The sequence below is a fragment of the Porites lutea genome, chromosome 10 (assembly GCF_958299795.1).
Source record: "Porites lutea chromosome 10, jaPorLute2.1, whole genome shotgun sequence".
Taxonomy (NCBI): domain Eukaryota; kingdom Metazoa; phylum Cnidaria; class Anthozoa; order Scleractinia; family Poritidae; genus Porites; species Porites lutea.
This window is the reverse complement of record NC_133210.1, coordinates 24,970,689-24,998,573: the sequence shown is the minus strand read 5'-3', so window position 1 is coordinate 24,998,573 and position 27,885 is coordinate 24,970,689. Positions and strand designations below refer to the sequence as shown.

Here is a 27,885-nt window from a genome sequence, read left to right as displayed (position 1 = left end):
ACCTAGTGATTCCTGAATGATGTTAACGACCATTCATGTGAATATAATCAAACTCAAGCCTTAATGACTGAAGCAGCCGAGAGAATAATGGATTTTTCACTAGAAAGACAGAATTTTGTACATACATCTAAAGCCTGAGAAAAAGCCGTCATTTCGCGACGCCAGCGCTGGTTTCCCCGCGAAATGGCGTCTGAGAAACGAGCGTAAAAGTTTCATACTGATGAAGCGTCACTAGATCTGGTTAGTGCTTCTGATTGGTCGTGATTGGAAGCACTAACCAGATCTAGGTACTGACGCATCATCAGTATGGAATTTGTGCCCTCGTTTCTCAGACGTCATTTCGCGGGGAAACCAGTGGTGGCGTCGCGAAATGATGACGGCCATTTTCTCAGGCTATTTCTCGTTAGGCCTTGCGCAAAGGAACATCAGTGGCTTAGATGGTGGAACACATAAAGAAAGTTTGTTTTTCAAATATTGTTGCCTCGTAATTTGGAACTCTGTATCTAGCCAAAACCCTGGGATTTTAAGCCATAGAACACGTTTTCCGGGGTCCTCCTTAAAAATTACAACTTTATCATACTTAGGTTCTCTGCAGTATCTGATAAGAGAGATTGAGAGGTAAACGCTAGTTTATAGCACGTGACCAAGTTTCTTTAGTGTTGATTATATCTACATAAATTTTAGAAGTTTCGTGCCAGGTTTATCATTAGGAACGATTTTGGACAGTTTTTATCTTCTCGTTTGTAAATTTGAGAAATTGCCAACATGAATCTGACAGTTTCCGTTTTCCGTAAACGTGATTCTAAATCGGCTAGCCATTACGTACGAAATCTGTAAAGGTTTAAAGATACGTAGAAATCACTGACTTGCATTGTACTTGGTACTTGGAATTTTAAAAAAGGGTTTCAAAAATTTGCGAAAAACATCTTTAAAATGACACACAAAGAAATCATACAATGCTGAAATATAACTCAATGAAACATACTTCAAGGACATTTATCAAAAAAAAAAAAGACAAGATAACACAGTATTGGACTAAAACGTGCGAAAATTAATGTTCATTTCAGTTCAAAACACTCAGTAATGCAATGTCATGTTTTCCTGGTGGGGAGAAAAGTAATTAATACTGGTAAACAATCATTGACGTCGCACAGTTAATGTGATATTGGAACACGTATCGATCACAAAACGAGACACGAAAATTTAAGTTGTTCTTTTTACAATATAGTGAAACCACACAACAATTCTAATTAACAAAACGTTTATGGGATATTTATGTTTTCTTTGGGAATTTAAAACCAGTCGACGAAGCCAACAAGAAAAACAAGCTGTCAACAATTTCGACTTACTTGACCAAGGTTGGTAAAAATCATAAGTTGTTCTTATGCGTGCTTACAGGAATATCAGCTAGCTTGAAGGCTTTTACCGGCTTACGAATGAAATAAATCCCATACAAAATTTCTTCCAGACTTAAAAGTCAAACTGCAAGCTAGGATTAACTGTGAGTGATTTCATTCGCATACCTGTATTGAGCAAACGAGATAGTCACATCAAACAGTGCAATGAAGAAAAATGCAAAAAGATTGCTAGTAGCAGTAAAGAAAAACCCCTTTGTTGCTTCAAAATCACCAAATTAGAAAGCACAGCTCATTTCATTTTAATGACGGATTTCTTTTACAGACGTCTCTGATCGAACGTTAGAACAACAAAAAAAAAGAAATGCCAAAGAAAATGTTTTGGAAATATTACTTCAGTACAAGCGCTTATGTAACAATTCCGTTATACAACAAAGGCAAAATTGTTAAGATTTCAACTGTTCCACAAGTGGGAAATATTGAGTGTGGACGATAGCTATTAAAATGAACTAAGAAGCAAACACTAGTAAAGGCAATTCGAAGACAGATTGTGAGACTTTCTTATAAACGGAGTTTTATTTAAATCTATTTTGATCGTTGCTTTCAAACATTTGGCAACAAAAATGTCTCTTTCACCACGAAACTCAGTTTCTTATGCTAGAATATTAATAATTTCCGTTACCATAGCAATATTGTAAACAGCCTCTCCGCGCACGAAGGCCATCTCGTAGAGTTTTTACTTCGCTCGCGTCAATTGGCATTTTTCAAGTATTGTCTGAGTTTTGCTGTAATCTTACTTTCGTATAAACAAAATAAAGAATTTATTGCAATAACGGGTGTCTAAAAGACCTGTTCCTTAGAAATTGGCACCCAAATCGTAGCATTCAACGATAAAGAATTATTGTTTTCTTCAATTTTCTTTAACAGAAGAACTACTGCTCGAAGATATCACGGCTTCCATATTGTACTCCCGTTTTTTAGTATATTAAAAAGAAGATCTGAAATTAGAATAGAAGAGCATGTTGGTTTTTGCGGGGACAGCCGAATATAACAAATCAGCTGCATGGCTGAAACCCGAACAGCGACTATATAACAAATTGCCTGGCTAATATTTTAAGTGAAATAGATAAAAAGCTGGTTTTTATTTACGCATGAGTTCGTTTAAAGCTAACTTTCCATGGCAATCTCAAAACAAATAATCAAATGATACGTTTTCATGGGCGACGCGCGCAATGTGACTCAGATGAATATGCTCAAGAAGAAATTGTGTTGAAATATACCGAGCTTGCATCAGTTACAAATGAGTAGAGGGTTCCGGAACTGAACTTAAAAGAATCATCAAAGCGTAGGCTTGATCTTTCGTTAGCAGAGGAGAGACAAGTAAGTGAAAAACACCTGTCCTACCCAAAATCAAGTGTTGACGGAACATTGAAATACGAAAACCTTTACTTTTGGCGCCGTGTGAAGAAAGACCTAAGCCATTCCGCAAACCAAAAGGGCTTTTTCCTCAAAGCCTGCACCTTTTTTTCGTTAAGAGACTGACACCCATTAAAAGAGGGATTTTTAAAAGTTGTTCAAAGGAATGTTAGCTATCAAGCAGTTCTTTCATTTAAGTTGCTGTTAATCTCTAAATAATTGTCTAAATGAAATTCGGGGCTTTCAGATAGTTAAAGGTGCTTCAATATAAGCTAAGTGCTAGTGTTATGAAAGAAGGGGTCAAATTCACTTTTAAAAAAAACACATCATACTTTTTCTTTTCTTGTAGCAAAGTTACAAAGAGTATCACTGATTTAATTTTATTGACGAGTTTTCTTTTCATCAAGAAGTAATTATTGGTCATTTAACTCAAGGGCAAAGAAAGATCTGTTGACCTTATGAAAGCTATCTCTAATATTCACCGATCGCTAGGTACTTAAGTCTTGTAGACAAGACCTAGTCGGGGTATGAAAGGCGCCCGTAAGAATGGTATGGCGATAAATCTAAGAAGAGAGAATTGGCGCGCTTATTATATTTTTATCCACAACACTGATTATTATATATTGTGCTCACTAGCTGTCTTCTTTTAGGTAAAAGCCTACAGTTAATTTTGGAGATCAGTGCAAGGTACAGATAAGTTGGTTCTCTGCTAGAAGATAACTGAAAAATCTGTTGGCTGCGCGCAATGCATGATTATTCTAAGAGCAATGTCAAACTTTGTTCTGTGCGACGGTGTGGGTATCATTGTTTTCTTCAAAACAATGTATGATAAAACAACTATTAGATTCGGTTTTTGAATGATATCCGGAATATAATCAAGGTTTCAGTAAGTTTCTAAAATGTCATAACTTGAGCTATATGTACCAAATGAAGTGAACAAGAAGAATGCATATCGAAAGGATTAAAATTTTCTGCTGTTTCTGAAATCTTTCAGGAACTCTGGGCTTAATGCTGTGCTTAAGCTCATGACATTTCGTATATCCTTCGAACGATCGGGTAAATGCAAGTCGCACGTCCCACTAGAAAGAATATTAGTTAGACGATCACAAAATTCAAGTATCACGTTTATCAGGTTTATGTAAACCTGAACTGAACGTACACCCCTTCTGATTGCGTTGTGCGTCCCCCGCCTGGGCTTGTTTAGCTAAAAGTGCGAGTGTTCAATGGATGCGGTGTTAACTCGATTAAACGCCGCGGCGTTTAATAAGTTTTCAGCGTTTTGAGGTGATGTTTATTCAAGGGCAGTGTCTATTCGTGATCACGTTTATTTCAAAATCACATTTCTTGAATTACTGACAACAGTTACGGTAACTCATTTGTAAATATCATGTAAAACAGAAAGACGTTTAAAATTCCGTACCTCCGAGATACGCGCGAGAATTAAATAACAACCTACCATGTTCGGTGCGCGATCTAGCAATGACTAAAATTCCGTCATCCACCATAACTTAATACTATAGAAAGGCTAATGCGCATGCCTCCTTAGCACTAGTGTCTCTATTGTGTCACAAGGATCGATAGTCTTCTCAAGAACTGTCTTTTCACTAGAAGTGTACACAGTTACTATGGTTATATTATCAATATATTTTTTAATTCATTTTTCTTAGGTTTTTTTTGTGTGTGTGTTTTTATAGAATTCTTGTAATGATGCGATTTATCAATCAGTTTTTATTAGTATTTTGTCTCGGCGGTGCAAGTTTATATGCTCACCATTTATAGATATTGAACATTATTTTCTTTAAAATTTTTTTTACCCATATAAGGACCTTTAGAAGTGTGCCAATTTTCCGTCCAGGAAGTTTTAAAGCACATTTTCCGCAGGTGCAAATGCACTTTGTCTTCGGCTTTTTCAGCAAAGTTCCGTAATTGCATTCAGTCCCTCGCAGTGTCTCAATCATTAATTTGATGATGCTTGTTAAAAAGTTAACCGAGCACGATGACTTACGTAATTAGCCGTAAATGAAGCACGTCCTTTTCTTTAACTTGAAAGTTAATTCTTACCATTTCAAATTTCCAATGAACATGTTTTTCTTTATGGCATGATCGTAGTGTGGGTGTTTTGGCTATCAGCAATCTTGATTTCCGGGTTACGTCACGAGTGTCAGTCAAGCAAGCAGTTTTCCTGAAACGACACCGCCAGAAAATGCGAAGACTTCAATTTAGACTTTCCGAGAAAAGGTTTTCCTCTGACGAAAAAGTTTTAATGCGCTGTATCCGGAGATAATGGTGATATTTCAACTGTAATTATTTCCGCCTGTCTTTAAACATTACTTTTTTTGCGTATACGTTTTTATCGCGGTATGCAGATAAACGCGAATCTTACCGAGGATACCTACACGGGTGCATGCAATAGCCGCCATCCCCACAGTCCCCCTCACAGACCATGGAGGGAATACTTGGGCAATATAGTAGCGTCGGCTGGCATTCTTAAATCTTTCTTGCTTACGTACAATAGTCAGACACTTAAATTCGCTACAAATGGATGCCAGTATTTAATTCCTTTACTTTCTTACTCAATTCTACACTTTTCTTCCCTGCACCTCACTCGATTCCACTCAACTCAACACTGATTTCCTTTCCACTCTACATTCAAAGGGGCTATGTCACACTCCGGTATTAATAATAGCCGTCCCTCGATTTATCGCCCCCCTTTGATGGAAATATTTGAAATAATCGACTCCCTCGCATAATCTCCCCCCCCCCCCCCCCTCTCGTAATCCTCTCTTTCTTTTATCCTCTCCCTGTCAAGTTGAAGGGGAATCTGATCCAGCAAATCTGATCCGTGACGATTCAAGCTCTGAAAATTAATCAAGGAACCAAATTTGGAACACTTAAAAAGCCCATGTTCAGTTTATTTGTTGTGATAATTTTTGGATTTAATGGGATAATAAAACAAAATAATTATAGCTGGTACGACTTCCAGTCAGCAATATTGGAAATAACCGCCTCCATCGAATAATCGACTTCCCTTGAATAATCGCCCCCGGCTATTATTCGAGGAAATACGGTATTTACTATCTTTTTAAAAAGCGAAAACGTGACTTCATATCAGTTGAATTCCAAAAATAATGGTCCATTTTTGTTATTTTGCACTATATTTAGACATTGAAACTGTACTGTTTTCTGTCGTCTGTTGCTGAGGATCGAAATGGATTGAAACTTGAAAAAGTTGGGCCAACTTTTTCAAGTTTTTTTGGAAAAAAAAAATCACTAAAAACTTATTATGGTTAGTGCTCCCTGACGAAATTTTTTGATACCTCCAGTAGCTCTACAGGTGGAGCATTTTGTGTGTGGGCAAAGGCAGTAAATAATGACTTTAGCACAGAATTGACCTCAAACAGCAATATCCTCAGCCCAGTTCACTCCACTCCATGCACTCTTTTACCGAGTCTACTCCCTTCCACCTCTCTCCAGTCCAGCGGTCCAGTCCACTATAACTCCCGAGTCGACACCATCCCACGCAGATGTTCTTATAGGGCCTCGTCACGTGTCCCTGCCCCTCGAATTTAACCGCTCGTTTCAGCAGATTTTCGTGGGGCAGGAAAGCAGGACGCACGAAGCCCTCTGAACGTCTGCGTGGAAGGCTAGCTATATCTCACTTTACTCCAGTCCACTCTTTTCTCTACTCTTCTCTAATCTCCTCCACTTCACACTGCACTCCAGTAGTCCATTTCCACTCCGCTTTAGTCCACTCCATTCTACTCCTCTCCTCCCGTTCCACTCCACTTTAGTCATTTCCATTTCACTCCCGTCCAGCTTCTCAACTCTTCTCCTCTTTTTTCCAATCCCTTTTACTCCACTCTGCTTCACCCCATTCCACTCTACTCCACTTTATTTCCCTTCATTCTATTTCATTTCACTCTGCTTCACTTCACGCCATTCACTGACTCCACTCCACTCCACTCTACCCTACTTCACTCCTTCTGATTATACTCCCCACCATACACTGCTATTCTCGACTTAATTTCACTCTATTATTTTATTTTATTTAACTCTGTGCCACCAAGCTGTCCTTAATCTATTCGTAGAATAGACATCCAGACTCTACTACTGAACATTGCTATACTGTTGTAACCGATCTGTAAGGTTCTCTCCAACCTAACTCGACTCTTCTGTTCTACTCCGACCAGGAGCCCTTAGTCTCTTCTTGACTCTAACCTACTCCATTCTATTTCTTGCTACTCTAATCTAATCTATCCAGTAATGGGCTCCTGAATCTATCCTATTCTATTCACGGCATCAAGTTGCAAACAGTCAACAATAAACATCGCTTGAATACATAAATTGTACTCACAGCCAATTATTTTTTATCTTAATGTTACCAGTTTCGAGAGCTGGTGCGCCATTTTTCACAAAGGTAGTGACATCGTCAAATCTCGTCCCTAGAGGTCTCTATTCACAATGGCTTTGCAAGCCTGACTTTTCTATCGTACTCGAATCATTGGCGCTTCTCTATTCTAGATACCATATTTATTCGAATAAGCGCCCAACCTCGAATTAGCGCCCACTTCGAATAAGTGCCCATCCTAAAGGCAGAAAAAGTTAATAAGCGCCCAACCTCGAATAAGCGCCCACCCCCTCCTTCTCCCAATCAAAGTCAAATAAGCGGTCACACCAACCCCACCCACTTGAGTGAATAAATTCTAATAAGAGACTTCCCCTAGGACGGAGTTTTCTTCAGAGTATTTTACAGAAACCTTGCTTTGTTACTTCTTCGCGTTTTCTTATTAGCATTTATTGTTTTGTTGCAAAATAAACATACTTCACTTGCTGAAAATGGTGGAAATTTAATAAGCGCCGAGCCTCGAATAAGCGCCCACTCTCAAGGTCCAAAAATTTAATAAGCGCCCAGGGCGGTTAATCGAATAAATACGGTATTCCATTCTCCTCGACACGTCTCAGATCTTTCTCTTCAAAGAAATTCTTTTCTCGTTCTCTCACCCAGTCGATGTCACAAGATTTACTCTTGTAGCCGGGACTGTCCCTATAACGGCCGCTGCGTCATCGAAGAAGATGGATATCCAGTCTTACTTTACGCCACAAAACTTCCATGAATGCTGTTGATCAAAATCCTTGTTGCGGAAGCTGCGGCTAATTACAGAGGGATTTAGAATCGTGTTCACAGGAAACGTAGAACGTCATGATCAATTTGTGTACCATTTGACCAAGTATTTTCCCTCCAATTATCATTCAACGTAGACAGACTGCAAATTATAGTAGGTGCTTAAAAATATATCTACGTGTCCCAAGTGTTCATCAGTAGGGTGCCTAAATTGCGTGCAATTCCACAATTGGTTTCGGCTCCATTAAATCCTATACCAATTGCAGAACATTCTAGGAGAAGCCACCCACTAGTAAAAATTAGTAATTTTATGGCAGGTTCATTCAAAAGCCAAAAAATCTTGGCACCTCTTTTATCTTATCTGCTTTGTTTCCTTATATGAAAAACATTTACCTAAAATCTGCCGCTTATTGTTTCGGCCGTAAACGTTTTTCTTTATCTCAAGGTTGACCGCAGCTTCCGTTGCGAAGACTGACCTTGGAAGGTAGTTTACAGAAAAAAGAGGAATCAAAATTGGTTCGGCTTAACTTTTTGATGTGCGTGATCCCGAGACGTTTTTCAGTTTGGTATTCACGTCAGCAAAATTTATTAGGAACAAGTTAAGGGCAACGCAAATCTTGCTACCCACACGTTAATTACGGAAAACTTTTGGATATATCTTTCGTAATTCCTACCAAATCAGTACAGATCTGAATGGTCTCAAGATAACTACTGACTTAATGTAAATTCTAATCATGACTCCTACGTCTTTGATCATCGTATAAGATTTATCATCACTATTATCTCGATTGTCGCTATAAATCGTTTAACTAACCTTTATTAAAAAAAAAGATTTTTAAACTCGAGATGGTTATAGTGCAAGCGCTCGTACGTCCCCCGCCCCTCCAGCCTCGACGACCCAGTACCATTACACTACAACCTGGTAGAACTGGGAGCTCCGGTAGCTTGCTCGCAGGTTACAAAATTGGAGACGATACAAGCTCTACCGACCAGTCTTGTGTGCGTTCATGTCATGAAACTAGAGCATGGAAAACTGTTTTGTACCTATCATGGGGGAGACGACAGTATTAAAAAAGAAAACCAAGTTGAGTTCCCAAGGGAAAGCCCTCATAAACCACCCTTATCGCAGTTTTATACCCGCACCCTCCCTGTCTTTGTTCCCTTTGATACAGGGCCCATACCGTACTACAAACTTAACAAATATTGCTCAATACAGAAACGTAATAAGGATGATGGCATCTCTCTAGCTGAGGTAAATCACTTCATCCTTCTTAAACATTTGTTTGATCCGTTTGTTAAAACCAAAACATACTTGAGAAAATAGCATATAATCAGCAAAGAAAGCTAGTCAGATTCTGGAGGAGGCCTAAACTGCAAAACAACGCGTTTTTTGACTCTAATAACTTTTAAGCGTACAAGCTTTTAAACAAGGCCCGAAAATCGAAGAGCTGAAAGCGTGGATTCTCGCGCGTTTCACGCGCGGGTCTCCTACCACGCCGACGGCAGATTATGCTCAAGCTTTCATTTGAATTGAGCCTGCATGCGTTCGATGATAGAAAAACATAGAAATTTCTATGAATGCTAAATATCTGCCTGCTTCTGATAACAATAATTGTTTCATTTTTTGTCTGCGCAAATATGTTAGAACCTTTGCCCGACAAAATCCAAAGCGATAATCCAGTGAGTTAAAAAAAAGGTAATAAAATAAATAAAATACGTGAGTTGTCATGCATTGACGATAGTCAAAACTTATGTAAGCAACACATACACAAAAAATGAAATGAAACGCATCAAAACCGATGGGCCTCAAATCAGTAAGGTACACTCTTTTGCGACAAACGCATTAAAGGATCAAATATGGAAATAATGGAGTGAAAAAGATATAATTTTTAAAACGAAATTTAGAATAGTGACGTTGTGGATTTAAGTGATTGGCTCTGTCATAATTACGGAGGATTTTATTGAAGATCGTCACATCATGAATAAATAAAAATCCTACGATAAAGTAATCTTACATTTGAATGGGACTTCTGACTAAACCGATCACGTGATCTTCGTATGACGCGCGCGTTTGCCTAGAACTCAGCGCGAGTCGACATGGAACATTGTTTTTTATGCTTCTGTATCATTTGAAAAGCACGATTCGCCTGACGATTTTAACCTGTTCAAGCGTATTTGGGCCGATCAAAATTTCAATTTGCTAAAAGCATCGGAAATCTCGCAGCGGAAATCAATGCCTTAGAGTCATCCATTCTGACGTCTGAGTAACTCGTGACGTAAGCTTTTGTTTTGAATGACGTGAGACCGATAGACGATCGTAAACTGTACACGGACGAAGAACAAGACTCGTTATTATGTTACTAGAAGAAGGAGGTTCAAAATTTTTCCATCGAAGCAATTATGGTTATTTCTGATAGGACGCAAGAATACGTGAACATCAGACCCTATCTGTGAGTACAAAAATAATCATAGCTGAGTTAATTCTACATTAGCTTCGTTCTCTTTTCCATGAGATGAATTCACTAAATACAGGAGCATTTATTTTATTGTTATTCTAAACAAACTGTTTCCAATGATGTAGTGAGAGTAGATGACACTCTTGTAGATCGAATTCTTAAAGGTCGTCTCCAAAAATGATATTTAGCTTTAAAGAGAAAAGAAATAAATAGCTTTTACTTTCTAGGGGCAGAAATTAATGAAAGCTTCAAGTTAAATAGTGAGATTGTCTTGGTATTACATCGCTTCAACTTGCAAAGCTTAGTAACGTACGAAGTGTGCCACAACCTCATTCTTATTGTAATTCATTTTCGAAATTTTTGCTTGTTTACTGTGTTATATGTTATTGTCAAATGCAACGCAACCTTTGAGCCGATATGATGTTCCTGAAATTAAAAACTAAAGATTGTAGATTTCAAATTCACCTCTCAGAAAAATATATTAATAACATGAAATTCTTTATTACCCGCTCGTACAAATTTCAAAAATGTTAATATTGGAACAGCATTTCATATTTTGAAAAAGCAGTATTCATGTAGACATAATATACAATAATTGAGGTCTCAGACATTAGGGCAAGTGAAATTTCGCAATGTTCAGGTGCAGTGGAGAGAATTATTTTTCTTGGATCGACTACGTAACGATTGCTTTCTGATTAGTAAACCGCATAAACGGTTTCGATGAAATTGGGAAAGATTACGACGACAGCATGGTAGCAAAGAATATTCTTTCATTTTTATTTTGTTTTTGTCACCCCCGAACCGGTGTTACCTTAATTTGTCGTACTGTATAAAACCAATTTCTAAAGGTTTGAATTATATTCTTATTCAAATTTTGTTCTTTCTATAAACACAAGTGATTGGAAATGCAAGATAAATTCACATGTTGAAATCATTTCATTGCATTCTGTTCCAAATTTCACTTTTTAATGGACTGATGTGAGTGTCCATTGTTCAATCTGTTTTGATTTCTATGAAATGACAGTTGCCATCAAAGACGATATAAGCGATATTAGAGTACACCAGAGTTAAAAGCGATCAGTAATTTTTGAAATAACTGTCATTAATTTCAAAAACCATTTTTCTTCATAGTCTGGGAATTTAGTGGGAAACGTGCAACTGGTCACTATCAGCCAATAAAAATTGGAAACGCGGATCCCTTTTTACGTCAGAGCTATGTAGTGGAAGAAGAGACTGATCCATTTGCTTTGAAAGCCATATTAAATAACATTAACTAGGGCCATGAAAGATGACCATTTGCACGTAACAAGTGGATCAACTGAACTAGTGACTAAACAAGATTTGCGTGGAGCCATAACGGTCTATACGTTTTAACGACTTTTGTTGTCGATGAAAAAAACAAACGATTCAAACTGAAATCAGTACGTACTAGTTTTGAGCAGAAGTTAACTTTGCGTTTATTAAGTAAGACCTAAGTTTTTTTCATTCTAGAGGTTCAATATTTCCCAGCCGACGTGAAAACCTAAAGTTTGACCCAAACGAAGAAATGATAATGGTCGACATAAAGGTCGACGCACTACTGAACGAGTTTTCGGGGCCAAAACCGGAAAAAATTACGCTATATTTTGTAACATGTCGAAACCAAACGAAGTACGGGAGAATAAACTAATATTAGCTTCATTTTACTGGTCACATTTTGAGATTTCACCACCAGGAGCTTAAAAATTAGCTAAAACCGCTTTTTGATATTGAATAAACATAGCACTTAGTTAGCAGGCTGATTTGCGGCCGGGGATACCAAGAACCTCACTTAAGCTGGAACTCTGCACTGAAAATAACTGCCCGGCTAATAAATTTGCAGTGTATTAGGACTCAATAGGAGTGTACAATGCACCTGTAGTGTGGCAAGGGGATTAGGTAGCTTTGCAAGGTCACACAAGAGCGTTTCCGGCTTGTGAGACTTCATTTTTCATTTCGGCGGAGCAACAAACATTACGGTTAGTTCCAATCTGCAAGCACCTAACGTTTATGACTGAAATCTTCAGCTCGTGAGTAAGTATTCCGTTTTTAGCGCGACAGGTTCAAGTAAGAATAAGCTAAGCTACCGAAAAGGCCATCCGCGCAACTCAGTAACTACAGTAGCAGTCATGTTGTCGAAATGCGGAAAACCATCAATTTCAGTAACCAAAAGAGGACTGAGATTTGGTACCATTTTAAACATCTTATAGCAAAAGGCAATTTTTTTTCCCTCCTCAAGTTTAAGCGAAAATCAGTATTTAGATATAAAGCTAAGAAAGCAATTCCTGCACCATCTCCTCCAATTTTATATGACAGCAGAGTGATAAACAGACTGCAAAACTAGAATACACTTTACACGTTTATTAATTACATGACAAAAAGAATATATATCTTCACAAAATCATGTTTTACAGTTATTGTATTAACTACACTTTGCCGAACTGACTCCACCGATATAAATTTTCTCGAGCACGGCCGATCTTCCTCTCGCTTTGGAATAAGTTGACCGCGTTTATGAGAAGAGAGGAAGATGCAAAAGTTTTTCCCTTCTGCACTGTCATAACTTCCTGTCTTCCATGAAGATAAGTACGGTAGCTTTTTTTACGAGATTATGCAATGTCGCTTTCCGGGTTGGAGAAATACAATGTAAAGGAGTCTTTGCGTAATAATGGCTAAATTCGCTTGGCTAGACAAAAACAAATTAATGATACGTGCTAATACTAAAGCTTAATTACTACTCAAGAGTCAGAGAAACTTCTTGGAGAGTACCAAAAAGACGCAAATGATGCATATTAAGTAGTCCCTTTTTTATTAGAAACACCTGTTCTTGTTGTTGTAAGGGGAACTTGAACACCACAATTTCTTGCTGTTTCGTTTATACTTGTTTTAATTAAAAAATACCATTCTGCAAGGATGCTATTTTAAACTAGAGCCAAGGAAACGAGATCGTATAACAAAAGAAGAAATAATTTTACAACTAATAATAGTAATGATAAAAGCAATAATAATTTTAATATTTCTGCATTTTAAAACAATTTGTATCATTATGCAACGTCCTTTTTAGTAATCAGGCATTGTTATTAATAATCATGATTTTTATAACTACCAGACAGCTACCTTTTGACGTTAATAATACAATACACCTATAACAACAACTATAAAATTATATCATATAGAAAGTAGCAAAATTTCCTTTTCTGGTTTCCGATTAAGCAAATCTTTTCAAGAGCTACATATTTTATTTTCTATAACGTTCAGCAAAGCACATGTTCCTGCCGGAAAGTAGCGTTGCTTAAATCCCTTTCTGATGGAATTGCGAAAACGAAAGACTATGGAAAGACAGTTTTATTGCCTAGGGCAGATTCTGCAACAAGATGACAATAGCCTGAACTTGCTCATAGTTTGATGGAAACATATATGGAAGATACCAACCAACCTTTAAATGGAAAATAACCCACGACATGCTTAAGTTCTTAATTAAGAATATTATATTCATTTTACGGCTCGTGACTCTAATCGTACGCGTGCCGGGCATTAAAGTGATCTAGAAAGTTCGAGTAGCTGTCGAAACAAATCGCCTGTTCCGATTCCAATCCGAACACGCACCGAAATGAAGACGACAACAAGTTCCGCCTTTTGTTGGCGCCAGAAAAGGTGGATATAAGAAAATTGAAAACGTTGCACTGTTCTTGCTCAGTTAAAACTGCATCTACAAGTTTTGACTTTCACTGAAAATCTTTTTGTTACGGTGGTTGTCTGTGTTTTTAGCAGAGGCTGGGTTTTGAACCTTTATATTTTGTGGGCGTGTTATCGAGTATATTAACATTGAATCTAACATTCACTAGCAAACGGTGTTTCCCTACAGATCTTTGTTATGTGATCAAATATGGCAGCTATTTCAAAGTGCTGATGTACACTCTTTCCCCATGAACCGTACTACAGATTTTTTTTTGTTTGAAATTTCCGATTCCGGAATTATTTTGGGTGGCTTGATTTAAGTAGGGATTTTTGGGGGTGTTAAAAACGATTTGAAGATTCGTAGTGTACTCTTATACCCGGCCGCCACAATTCTGCGAAAACACTACAACCAAACTTCAGTTTGCTTTCTGGAAATTTTTAAGGCTTGAAAAAAATCGGCGTGGGGGTTTTGGGGGTGAATTTTGGGTCCAGAGATTTTTGGGGGTTTTGTTGGAAGCCCTAGGGATTTTTGGGGGCTTTAATTTTTGCACCCATTCGATCATCCCCGTCACTACCGGATTCGGATCCCCCCCCCCCCCCCCCACCTCTGTCTCTTGGGAATACAATATACAGGAAGTTCTAAGTTCCTCATTTACAAGGGTCTGATATACTTGTTTGTCATGCAAAATAACCCCCTCCTTTAGTCGAAGCAAATGCTACAACCCTTTCAGGCCTAAGGGCTGTAACATTTAATTTGCCTTTGACTAATGAACGGTTATTACTGATAAAATTTTGTCTGAAACTCAACTTAAGCACAAACTTTTTGTCAACATTTTGTCGTCGGCAACACAAAGTGCAACACAACATCTTAATTCCCTTAGTCATGTGTTCAGACAGTCGTTCAGTGAAGAGCGACCCGTGGCTATGACTAAAATCTCTCAACGTCAACTGCTGTTTTAATTCCGCCAACTACTATCTTAATGAATGGGACGGGATATGATGTAGTCTGGGCGGCATGCCTTCTAGCAAAACGCATCAACAAAAACTGAGCGGAGGGGAATCTTTTTTAAAGTACATCCGCCGGATCTCTATAAGTACAAACTCCTAAACTTAGGCGTTACACTCTGTCTTAAGTGTTGCAGCTGAACTAAAAGACCTCATAAGTGAAAGCAAGGGGCGGATCCGGGACCTTTTTTATGTCGGTAAGAGGGTAGGGTAGCCTGAGAAAACAGCCGACATTTGGCGACGCTACCACTGGTTTCGCCGCCACTACGGAGATACCCCACCGTAAAGACGGGTAGGTGCCTTTTTCAGGCTTCAGTTATGATGAAAGTGTAGGAAGTTCACTAGTTGAAGTATAAGAAAGGGTAAGGAAATTTGTCATTACGGTCGGTAAATTGACCTAAAACAAGATGGGCTCCTGTCTAAAAGGGCTACAGAAGAAAGGTGGTGAAAAAGTTGAGAAAATTTTCTGGTTTTGTCATTTATTCATTTTTAAATAACTGCGCATTTACAGCAGTTTAAAAGGGATGCAAGGTTCTAAACTAGGTATGTGAAAGGGGAACCATTTTTCAATGGAAGTTATACGAAAGAGGTACCTTTTTCTGTCAAAAATGATATATGAAAGGGTAAGCTAAGGTGGGGGACCTCGCGGTGGAGCCTCGCAGTATAAACCTTTCTTGAGCACCCTCTCACCCCGGGTTCGCCACTGACTAAGTTTTCACGCGACAGGAATCACCCGCATTCAGATATTGCATACATATTGATTGTTCAGCTTGAAGTCAAGTGTCAAGAGGCTGTATATTATCGCACTGGTGTGGTTTCCCGCTCCATTTCCCGTGCTTTTAACAATTCATGCCTTTGTTTTCCTTCCTGCTAACACAAGAAACCGGGGTAGTCAGTGTTTATTTTCGACATGCTGAACTAAAGGGAAATGATTTCTCCACTCTGAAAAATCTACTTTGACATGTGCGGCATGAAGTGCCGAATGGACAACACAACTTCCGTTTTGTTTTGAACTAAATTTGGGAGAACCGAGAAAATTCATTAAGTTGTAACGTAGTTAATTCTGAGTAAGTTCTGTTTCGCGGATTCCTAGAGAAAGGTAAGCGGCATTGCTCATTCTCAAATATTTTATCTTCCGTTCTCAACACTCTTACTTCGTTTCAAAGTTTTTTATTGGTGTCCGCTTTCTCTTCGCCGGCCCTAACGTTTGAATCAGGTACTGTCATTACGATCGAATATAACAAGGCAAACATTTAAGACATTTAACAATTTTCCCCATTTTCCCGGCTCTGTTTAAATAACTTTCTAAACTTGCCGTAATTTTAGGTATCTAAGCTGGTTATCTGCTGGCGATAAAGGATGACATCTGATGAAACAAATCTGCCGGGGGAGATATTATAGCGTAGCAGATTTGCAAATCGATAGCGCATCACATTATGACCGTGTATCTTCTTAAACTATGTCAGTTTTGTTCAACATCCATCTACATACAAGATTGTTTACCATGCAAAGACAGAGAGAAAGATCCTTCTTTACAGTCATTTCTAAGTCATTACCGGCAATTTTATTTTGGAGAGTCTACAATTGGATTAGCGTTTTATTTTTAAATTAGTACGTGCATAAATTACTTCGCGTGACGGCACTTAAACACGTACGCATGTTGTCTGTTGACGTACCGTACGCCTCCGAATCTGCGAGAAACCAACCTTTACCAAGTCACGTATCTGTGTTCGAAATTAATCCACAGGTTTAATCATCTATGATGAAGATTTTGGTCTTGACACAGCTTTGCGATGCTCGTTATTTTGCTGTGTGTAAGATGTTTCCGCTTAATTTCTGCGGTTAAAACCCAACCACGCATGAGTACTGTCGCATTTCGAAAGAGATCACCTTATGCTTACGCATCGAGTTGGAATAAGCGTCCATTTTAGTGTACATTCTCGATCGAGAGAAAACTGCTGCAGACGTGACCTCCTTAAACAGAATTACGTGGCAGCACCAGCTAGTAAAGGGTGGGTTTGGGTGAGGTGTCGAATCCAGCAAAACACTATTTGTGACAATAACTGGCTTAAGTGACCCATCAGTGCCCCACTTGTTGACCTTTCTGTTACCTACACACTCAAAATAGCCTCCAGTCTCATTATTTTAACACCCCTTCTCAGCAACAGTTTGTCTTGTACGTGTGTCCGTTGTGGTAAAGAAACGGAGGGCCAATCTGGACTTACCCAACTAAGACACTATTTACTTTATAACACCAACTAACAAGTACAGATTTATAGACTTAAAATGACTATGTAAACAGTTTGAATGTCCACGGCCCTGTTCTGCTCGATCGATTTCTCCCGTTTCGTCTCTACGTTTTTACTGTTCCGGTTGAGTTTTCCTAGTATGTTGACAACATTTGGCAAGTCGGAAAAAAAATGAAGAAATAGACTGCGATAGGTGTAAAAAAAAATGGACAAATAGTCCTCTAGAACATAAAGTAAACCTCGGCTACAATAATATGTGTAAATTACATAAGCTGACGATTTTTCTTTGTGTGTGATTCACCTGTTCGTATGTGATTTTTAACGGCAATGAGAAAATGCTCGTTGATCAGCCCTACACATCAAACAATTCAAGCAGTTCAGATTTTGACATAAACAAAAAACTTAACAAAAAAAGCCAAAAGTGTTATGTTAACTCCTGAGTCAGCACAGGATATGAAAAATTTCCGAAGAACAACGTGAGCAGTTGGACACTGCCAGATGACGGCTAAGTGAAGTGAACCCACCGGTGGCAGAATAAAAATTACACAAAGCGATGAACAAAACAAAACTTAGTTTTCATTAGCTTGCACGTATTTTCTATATACTGCAACTTTAGGAATATCTTTTTGTTTTTGTTTTTTTCACAAACGTGCACATTTTGCAACAATTTCTGTATCAGCTGTGACAGTTCCTTCTACATAACGCCGGAACTTTTGTTTGACGTCATCATGTCATATGAATTTGGTCGGTCCCTGTTGTCGTACACAATCAAGCAAAGGCGCGTGACACAAAAGCACGGTTTTGTGTAGTAGGAGAGACTTGAATTTGCAATTTTTTTCGGTTTCCTGGACTTTTTTCAAGATTGGGCAACAAGAGAACTTGAGGTGAGCTTAAGGAGTGCTTTATCAAAGTGAAAAGTTTTGTCTGCGATCAGTGTGCGATAACACTGATTCAGCCTTCAGGTGCGTTTGAACGCTAATGCGGTTATAGTTATTGCAGCCATTTCCATGCACAAACTCAAGTTAAAAATAGTAGAAGCGAACAATTTAAGTTTAAAAAAAGACAAACACAAAAGAGTGACTGTTCTATTTTGCCACACCGTTTTCTGAATGACTCAGGCTAGCTTAAAAAAGCCAACAAAGCAACACGCCTTTGGTCTTATCATTGTCTACCGCTCTGATTAGGGTTTGTTAGGAATACTGATTTCTTGCCATAGTTCACACAAACACATCAAAGCTTCAAAGATCTTGGTAAAAATCCAGTAATGCACCTCAACACCGCACAGCCATATTACCGAAGCTGTTTACAGCGGAATTGCTTTTATCTGAAAATTCTTTTCTCTTCCTGTTTATACTATTTTTGCCTCCCGCACATTTTTCCTGTACACAAAATTTTATCCGCGGGCCCTGTTTTTATCGATAATTAGTGTTTGCAGTTTGCTAAATTTCCTTACCTTGGTAAGGCAAAACTAGAATTGCCCTTTTTTCTTCTGTTTCATCATTTGACGTCGTTTATAATATACACAGTAATTTCCATGTCTTGTTCGACAAAGGACGATCATTTTAAATCTTTGAAGAGTTTACTTTCCTGCTGTTATTCGGTTTGATCGCATGTCTTTTTTATTTGGGGATAGAAAAGTAAGATAAAATATTTATTTTAGTCATTTCCATGAAGAGAATTGTTCAACAGCGTTTCAAAACACGGTCACATTCAGGACATGTGAATCATTCGGGTACCCTATTTTAGGCTCTTTTTGACAGATTATTTGCCCTCGGGTAATAGACAATTGATGCTAGCTGTTCTGAAACCAGCGACTCACAAATATTTATTTTCTCTCAAGCTAACCCCTCTCCCTCGCCCGCCAATAGCTCGCGTCCCTGCAAAAATCAATATATTTTTCAACTTTGTTGTTATCTTCGAACTACGATAGCTTAAAATTTGCAATTAATGCAGATCTTACGGTCCCCCTTTTGACAAAGAAAGGAGATCAAAACTCGAAAGGTCCTTTTGTTCGAGTACAATAACTGTTTACGTCATTCTTTATACTCGCGCGCTCAACCATCCTATAACCATGACAACCTAATGCGTTCGTGGCATCAATTACGTCCGATGACGTCATTGTCTACGTCTTGCATCCATGCATTTACCAAGGCTGCAAGCGAAAATGTCCTTTGTCAAATGAATAACACATTTCCTTGTCGTTTTTCTTGCTCAAACGCATTTTTATTCGCCTCCATAGGCGCCTTGGTTCGAATGCAGGGCCCAAGATGGCGACGGAACGAACCAAGAGGGCTATAAAAGTGGGATTTTACGACATTGAGAAGACAATCGGTAAAGGCAACTTCGCTGTGGTGAAGCTGGCAAGGCATCGCGTCACAAAGAGTCAGGTGAGAGACGAAGGCCTTTCATCTTGTCGCTCGAAAAGAACTGATTGCTCTGTAACATGTACAGTCTGCTTCTCTGCGTGTGATTTTACTAACTTTTCCTGTTATTCGTCTGCGTAGGTCGCCATTAAGATCATCGACAAAACTCAATTGGACGACACAAACCTGAAGAAAGTTCACCGCGAAATTCAGATCATGAAGATGTTAAATCATCCGTACATCATCAAATTATACCAGGTATGGCATTTGCTTTACCGTCGCGTGCGATCATATATTCCAATGTTTCATTCCAGGCGCATGAATGCACGAGCGAAATTCGCCAGTGCAACGCTCGATCAAGGCCTCATTTGTTAGTTGCTACTCTATTATATTCATCAGTCCAGTTAGTCATAAAAATAAATCTCTTATTGTATTTTTTTTTCTCGCAAGGTGATGGAGACTAAAAGTATGCTGTACCTGGTGACTGAGTATGCAAGCAATGGTGAAATGTTTAGTAAGTTTCATTATCAAATACAATAATTTTGTGTTTAAAGACCCCTTGTGTGTAAACTCCTCATTTGCAATTCTCGTCAAGCGTGATTGTAGTCAGCCGTTATATTATTTCTCATTCCTTGGCAGCTATTAAATCACTCAACTGAAGTGCATTTTCATCCGCTCGACGTGGAGGAAAATTGTGACATTTGGCGTAGAATAAAGTGAAGTTTCGTCAAAGGCTTTTTTCGCGAAAGTACAATTTACTATTGTGCGGTTTGTGATCGTCAATTTCGGCATGCGTGACGCACGTCGCGGTGGTAGTACACTACAAAATATCGCTTTTACCGGCAATCTTCTGGTCAAACTTTCGTCAGTTCACTAGAGTTTCAACCAGCGACCAACGTATGTTATAAGCTAGGTTGTTCCCTTAATTTTTGAAAGGTAATTATAGCGTTTTTTTACAGCGATGAGCAAATAAAAATTTTCTATTGACAAAATTTTAAGTCAAGCTTGCGAAGAATATCGATTGCTTTACAAGGAGAGAACAATCATGTCAAGCCTCATATTTTTGCTATTTCTTTTTGCTTTGTTTTCTATGTTGCTAGTAATACGTCAAAGGCAACAGATCTGTCAAACAGAAAAAACCAACCTCAAAAAAGCATCAATCACGTGTAGATTGCATCAGTTTTATATACCATATTCTTGGAATATTTTTTCCGCATTTCAGTTTTAAGATAAATTTGCCCTGAACTGTATTTATCGATTTCTTGAAGGTAGCTAATTTCGTTTTATCGGTAGTAATTTTCAGATTCTCTTGGGAAGTCAATGTTTACTTCTGAAGTGACTAAATTGAATGAATTGCTTTGTGTGTGTGTTTTTTTTTATCATGCGCCAGACTGTGATAACAGTTTCACACTCCTTAAAACCTTTAAACAGAATTTAATAAGAATAATCCGAAGATCACTATATAACATACCGTAAAGCTGAGCTTCGAAATTTTTACTTATCAACATGAACAGAAACTTAGCTTTAAGTACAATTTCCGTTACATGTTTGACGAATTTGAAATGTTCGCGTGAGTAGCATTTTTGAGCGGAAAGGTTATGTATACCTGTACACAATTTCATATTTTGGCCGTGAGAGTGATATTGAAAGCAATCAGTAAAGAGTTTTGTTGCCTTTGGAAAATTTTTTACTATGAACAAAGAATTTCGAGCCAATTTTGCAAATATGAAGGACTTTATACAGTAATACCGTTTGGGTATGTGATACGTAACCAGTTTAGACTTAATCATAAATTGCCAAGGCTATAACTGCGTGTCAGCATGTAAATATTTTTCATATTCATCGGTATCCTCCTTATTCCAAACAGGAATGCAATCACAAACAACATCACTAAATTTCGAGTTCAGGATGCTTTTTATAGAAAACGTGGCATTACTAAATGACTTCCTCAGCTAATATCTTCAATATCATGTTGGTTTGTCCTTTTACAATGACCTCAAGTCATTCAAGAAAACTGGCCTCTTAAAGTTAGTCTTGTGTAGTTAGTTTCATGACTTATTCTACTAGAATAAAAAATGTCTGTTATGACTTATGTAAGATTTGGCTTGTTGTTGGCGAGTTGGCTTTCATCTGCTGTTTTGTCACATTGTTGGTATGTGCCTTCTGTCTGAATATAATGGAAAATGGCAAACAATATAAAGGTTAAGAGGAAATTGAAACACCGCAAGCTAAGAATAGCTGTTGTCTCTAAAATTTGATTTTCACACACTTAATTCCGTTCATGAACCAATATCTCATATTTTGCCTAAAAATGGAATGCTGGAGTAATTAAAGCATAACTAATCAAACAAAGAGATTGAGACCAAGCACCTTGCGGCTATTAAGAGTTGGTTTGACCTTTTGGCTACCCAATACCCGGATATATACAAAAGTATTTACATTCCTTTTCCCCGCTCTGTTTTCTTTGCATCTCTAATGTTACTAAAAAAAAGTGAGCATAATTTCTTTAGAAATAAATGGCCTTGTTGGCCGTGATGATCACTTAACCAACTTTTTTGTTGGGTTAAAGGTTAAAATAGATTTTGATCACTGTTATAATTCACTGAGTGAAATGACGTTAAACTTCCACAGAAGTCAGTAAAGAAAACTTGACATTTCAATTTAACATTGTTATGTTTCTAGCTGCCTAGTGTGGCTAGCTGCCTAGTATGTCTGTATTTTCCAATTTATTCATGAAAATTCAACTTGTGCTCAAACTCAAGGTAATAAACTCAAGCACATGTTTATCTTATATTTGCTTCATTTTGCAGACTACTTATCCCATGGTGCTTTGCCAGAAAAAGAGGCACGGAAAAAGTTTGCACAGATTTTGAGTGCAGTGGAGTACTGTCATGAAAGACATGTCGTACATCGTGACTTGAAAGTATGTTTAACTTAATGCTAGCATAATTTTACTCATTTAGAGAGACATAGGATCCACCTTTTCTACTGTAGTTTGTCTTATCATTAAATATCAGGGCTGTCATTAAGAGGCAGGGGGCCAGAGATTTCCCCTGGCTATTTCATGGGGAAATAGAAGAAAAATAGATCCAAAAGAAACCCTTAATCCTTATTTATGGAGCAACTTGAAATCTCAGTGACAACCCTGAATATTATCCATTCCTGCATCTTTGTGATAGAGGAATTGAAGGGGATATTATATTTGAAAGGATTATCCATCTCAGTTTGCCATGTTCATAGGAATCATAGCATCCTGTGTTTTATGCTTTAGAGGCATAGACTGGCAGACAGATGATTTGTCTGAAAAGATCACTCTTTTATAGATCATTTCTGCTCATGGGGTCAGCCACTGTGCAAAAGTTCAGACGAGAAAAGAAAACAATCCCCACAGCTTTTTTTCGTACAACAACTTGGCTACCCTTTCATTGTTTTGGTAGAACAATATGGCACTGGGATATTGTGAAAAAAATGATTTATAAATAAAGTATTATAAATCATGAAGCTTCTAGATTTGCCCATAAAACAGTTGAAATTAATAATTTAGCCTCCAGTTAGGAGTGTAGTTGACAGAAAAAGTATGACTGCATTTATTTTCACACTTGACACTGATGTGAGATATACTCATAATTTTTTTTTACTTTTTTAGGCTGAGAATCTTCTTTTAGATCAAAATTTAAACATCAAAATTGCAGGTAAGAAATATTAGGTCATTTAAAGGGATAAAGGTTAAGATAAAATGGAAATAAATTGTGCAGGGCTGATAATGTTTGAATAGAGACAGAAAATTTATTTTTGTCATTAGAAAGCAAATTAAATCTATGCTAGCTAGAACTATGGCTGTGGTAAACATGCAAATGTATTGTTAAGTGATGGTTTGCACCTGCATGTGACTATGTCTCAAATTTCTGTAATACAAGTTGACTGTTTTGAAGCCACCTGCCTTGTTGGCCTAATACATTTTTAATCTGTTTGTATGGAAAAGTTACTGGATAACTCAAATTATGTCTTTTTTCTCTGTAATACCCTTCTAAAAGATTTGATAAGAATAGCAAAAGGGTATACAGGCTCACTCTAAGCAATGTTGTACATGTAAATGTGTTGAGATTGTCACAAGGGTGCCATCTATCAGGCAGCACAGCTAGACTCCCCAGTTTATGCAAATATAATTATCCATGACCATATCAAAGTTTTCCTTAACAAGGAAAATTTTAATGCTGACCATTGTTTGGGCTGAAAGGAGTTTAATGTTTGTCTCTCAATTTCAGACTTTGGGTTTGGAAACTACTATACCCCTGGCAATCCTCTGAATACATGGTGCGGCAGTCCGCCTTACGCTGCTCCTGAAGTATTTGAAGGAAAACTTTATCATGGTCCACAGCTGGATATTTGGGTGAGTAACTATTGATATTATCTATTTTACCCACAGAAACATACACTGAAATCCCATGCATGAGTCACACAACTGTGCTGCATTTTACATGGTAAAATACTGTCCATGGACTTTCATACAAAGGACTACACTTTTATAAGTATGAACTACTTTTTTGCGAGTTGAGTTTAAAATTTTACCTAGTATAGGGCTAAAATGTTTAGACCTAGAGTATCATGCCTTTCCAGGGGTAAAAGGAGAGAAGAATTGGGAAGACTAAGGGGAGAGATGAGGGGAGAGGGCGGCCTTAACTCTTTCCCCCACTCCCTTCACTCAATTCCTAGCCTACCAGCAAGCTCTCCAGGGTGCTCCAGCGGCGGGTTGGGAAAAGGAAGGAGAGCTTGCAACTACGTCTCTGGAATTTGAATATCTGCTTTGAAAAAGTCGATGCAAAATGCTGATTGGCGGAGATGACATTAGTAATGAGGACGTTACCCTTAACATGTGTTTTTCGATGTTTGTTTACATTCACACTTGTTTCTGCTTCACGCTGATTGGCGGAAATCTGACAGCTCAGTCGACAGGGAGCCACAGGGAAATTGGAGGTGGAATTCAAATTCCACAGACGTAGTTGCAAGCTCGCCTTCCTTTCCCCACAAAACCCCAGAGCGCCCCAGAGAGCTTACTTGTAGGCTACTCTATTCCCCACGCCCCCTAGAAGAGTCTAAAGGCTGACAGACTAGTCAGTAGTGTAGTTTACAACAATTACTGGTTGCTGGTTTCCTATCTGGCCACCCATTTGGTTTCTGTACATGTATGTAGTAATTAAATTTCACTGGAATGACGCTAAAGAATCATAAACTTTTTTCTCTTTAGAGTTTGGGCGTTGTTCTATATGTGCTTATTTGTCGAGCCTTACCATTTGATGGAGGAACGCTTCCAGCTCTTCGAGACAGAGTGTTGGAGGGACGTTTTAGAATACCCTTTTTCATGTCTACAGGTAAAAATAAGCGCTGTTATTAAGCTTGTTTACCGAAGTGTTAACTTCACCCTTAGGACTTAATAAAAAGCTAATAAACTGACCTGAAAATCTTCATTATATTTGCACGGTTTCTCGACTGGTTCCACTCAAATTCCCAACGAAACGGTTGAGCCTGCGTTTTCAGCGGATACTTTTAAATTGTCTTTAGAGCCCAGTTCACCCAGGCCACTATTTCTTCAATACAGTAAACTATTCAGGTAGCCCAATTCCTAGAATTTAAAGTACTGTACAAATGCATCTGCCAGGGCAAAACATTTTGATATTGGGTGTGCTGTAGTTATACTAGAGAGCGGAATATACATATGTGTTATATTATTTTGGTCTCGCTGATAATCACTTGCTTCTTTTCGCAGAATGCGAACACTTGATTCGACACATGCTCGTAAAAGATCCAAATCAACGATACACCATCGAACAGATAAAGAAACACAAGTGGATGCAAGCTGACCCGGCGGTCAAAAGCATTCTGACCTACAACAAAGAGGCAAATTTCGAAGGAGAAAAAATTCTGGACGAGTACAATGAACAAGCGCTCGAGTTGATGCAAGGATTGGGTATTGACATCGAAAGAACAAGAACGGTAAAGACCGCATTCAAAATCTGTTTATTCAGCCTCAGATACTAAGTAAGCCCCCTATTCTTTAGGGATTTAGTCCCCAAAGATAAAGACCCATGAGGAAGATACTTAGCCTTACTGACTAAGTATCCTATCCGTTCCCACCATTCCTTTTTGTAAAATCCTTAGAAACACAAGTTCGGGCAGCATAAGTTTCATTTGAAAGGTAACACCATATGATTTCGATTTAAGTTTGCTGTTTCCGTAAAATGTAAAAACTTGCTAGGAAATTATTGAATTCGTTTGGAGCGCTTCAGATTACCACTGTTCACTGATTTTATGAATTTAAATTTTTAATTTTAGTAATTCCAATTATTTATTCCTCAACAGGCCCTTGCTGAAAACGCCTACGATCACCACACCGCTATTTATTATCTACTTGTGGATCGACTTCGTCAACACAGGGCGAGCTACCCTCTTCAAACTCAGCTTGAAACCAAACTACGTCGGCCAAGTGGAATCGCGGAGGCTGCCGTTGTGCGTGGTGGCAGGAATAATGTTATGGTAGTACCCAATCGCGCCGTACAGCGCAGCGTCCCAGCCCAAACTCCGCGGCCTTATCTCCCCCTCCAATACGCTATCAATGAACTGCACGAACGCATTCCCACGCCGCCCGAAATAAGGCGGGAAATCGCCACGGAGTGCGTAAAAGAACTTTCTCCAATGCGCGAGCCTGGACTCAAGGCGCGTTCAATTTCACCGCGTCAGATGATAAACGTAGCACCGCCTTTGTCGCTTGACAATAGTGTTAGTAGAGAAACGGACTCTCCTACGTTGGAAAACATGGACAGTGACGAGAATGAAGAAGACAAGCCTAAAGTCAGGCGTCATACTGTTCATTCTATGCCTAAGCAGTCACTAGCCGTCCCCGTGAATCATCCTCTATTGCGAGGTCGCTCAGAGGAAACCCACGAAGAATCGAACATTCACGCTTTTCAAATAAAACCTGCTATTGTGGTCTCACACTGTGGGCCCAGTAATAGCCTGATGACGTCGACGCCACCCGTAGTCTCTCTTCGAGGTTCGGGACAGCATCTTCATAATCCCGTGAGAAGAAACGGTCATGTGCCGCTCGGAAGACGGGCGTCCGACGGCAATGCTGTAACGCTAGCGTTTCAACAGCACTTACGAGTTTCCAGTCCGAATAATAGAATAAAACAGTTACAACAGGAGCACCAGAGACTACAGGAACAGTATCAAAAATCGCTGTCACCCACGGAAATTTCCGACCAGCAGGTGGCTCACTCTGAATATAAACTTAACTATGATCAAATGCGGGAAGAACTTCAAAAACATTACGAGGAACTCATGGCTTACAACGAGCAGGAACGAACTAACGAGAGAATGGAGCTAACTGACGAACAGAAAATCGCTTTCACTCAAGCGGAACAACCAGCTCCTTATTCAATGCCATTACATCACCAGTTACAACAACTCCATATTGACAATCGCCACAATCCTCTACGAAGGACTCCCTCGTACAAGCAAAACCCTCATAAACAAGTGTTTCGAACATCATCTTACAAACGTGCTCAGATTTGTGCTATGCTTCCTCCGTTAGAAAGCGAACCTTTCGACTCTCTCGAAAATAAAGAACCACTTATTTGCGAAGACAAGACGAAACTTGGTAGATATTCCATAATCTCACTTTAGGGAAACCAGTTGCAAGTAGATTTTGCCGGGGGCGGTTTTATGTTGACTTTCGATTTGCATCTCCTTGTTTGAGGCTCAGAGGAAAACAGCGTCCCAACTGCATACCGTTGATTAGGTTAACACTTACAGTCTAGATTTCATGTCACCTTCGGAATCAAAACGTGTAATCCGTCAGCAGTACATGTAGGTATAATGTTTTTTCTTCTCGCATACAGAAAAGAAGCCCATTTTGAATAAATTATACATTCAGCAGTGAGCCTCGAACTAAAGTCTCCACAAAACCGCCTTCATAGATAAATGCTAACTTATATATTGTGTGTAATGATTATATTTCTAAAACAGAGCGAAAGTAGGTTTTCTATGTCCTTTTTAAAGAGCGAGTAGATTTATAAAACAAAACATAATTATGTATAATAAGAAATATGAAAGAAGCACTTGTAAATAACTTGCTTATTTGCCACGCCCTTAGGCACCATTGACGCAAAGTACAAGCTGTATCACTTAAAGTACAGTGCATTTGATTGAAAACTTGAGAAAGCCTTA

General features: G+C 38.6%; 1 protein-coding gene across 4 annotated transcripts; it reads left to right on the top strand.

Annotated features, from left to right (window-relative positions):
• The first annotated feature begins 422 nt into the window (after window positions 1-422).
• On the top strand, window positions 423-27,885 carry LOC140951247 (serine/threonine-protein kinase SIK1-like). Of its 4 annotated transcripts, none has more exons than XM_073400480.1 (10): window positions 423-484; window positions 19,539-19,686; window positions 19,804-19,920; window positions 20,113-20,176; window positions 22,473-22,585; window positions 23,309-23,354; window positions 23,928-24,052; window positions 24,908-25,031; window positions 25,427-25,653; window positions 26,020-27,885. In XM_073400480.1, the coding sequence occupies exons 1-10, from the start codon at window positions 438-440 to the stop codon at window positions 27,340-27,342; spliced, it is 2,334 nt and encodes a 777-aa protein (XP_073256581.1). In that variant the 5' UTR covers window positions 423-437; the 3' UTR covers window positions 27,343-27,885. The 4 variants fall into 4 exon arrangements, with proteins under 4 accessions (XP_073256581.1, XP_073256580.1, XP_073256584.1 ...); XM_073400479.1 differs by lacking the exon at window positions 423-484 and adding an exon at window positions 10,187-10,343; XM_073400483.1 differs by lacking the exon at window positions 423-484 and adding an exon at window positions 15,995-16,149.

Bases quoted from the DNA above. Each gene is read 5' to 3' on its own strand.
- LOC140951247 (XM_073400479.1), top strand. From the start codon at position 10,294: ATGGTTATTTCTGATAGGACGCAAGAATACGTGAACATCAGACCCTAT. The intron at 19,921-20,112 runs GTATGGCATTTG...TTTTCTCGCAAG, and splicing joins ACATCATCAAATTATACCAG to GTGATGGAGACTAAAAGTAT. The intron at 22,586-23,308 runs GTATGTTTAACT...TTACTTTTTTAG, and splicing joins TCGTACATCGTGACTTGAAA to GCTGAGAATCTTCTTTTAGA.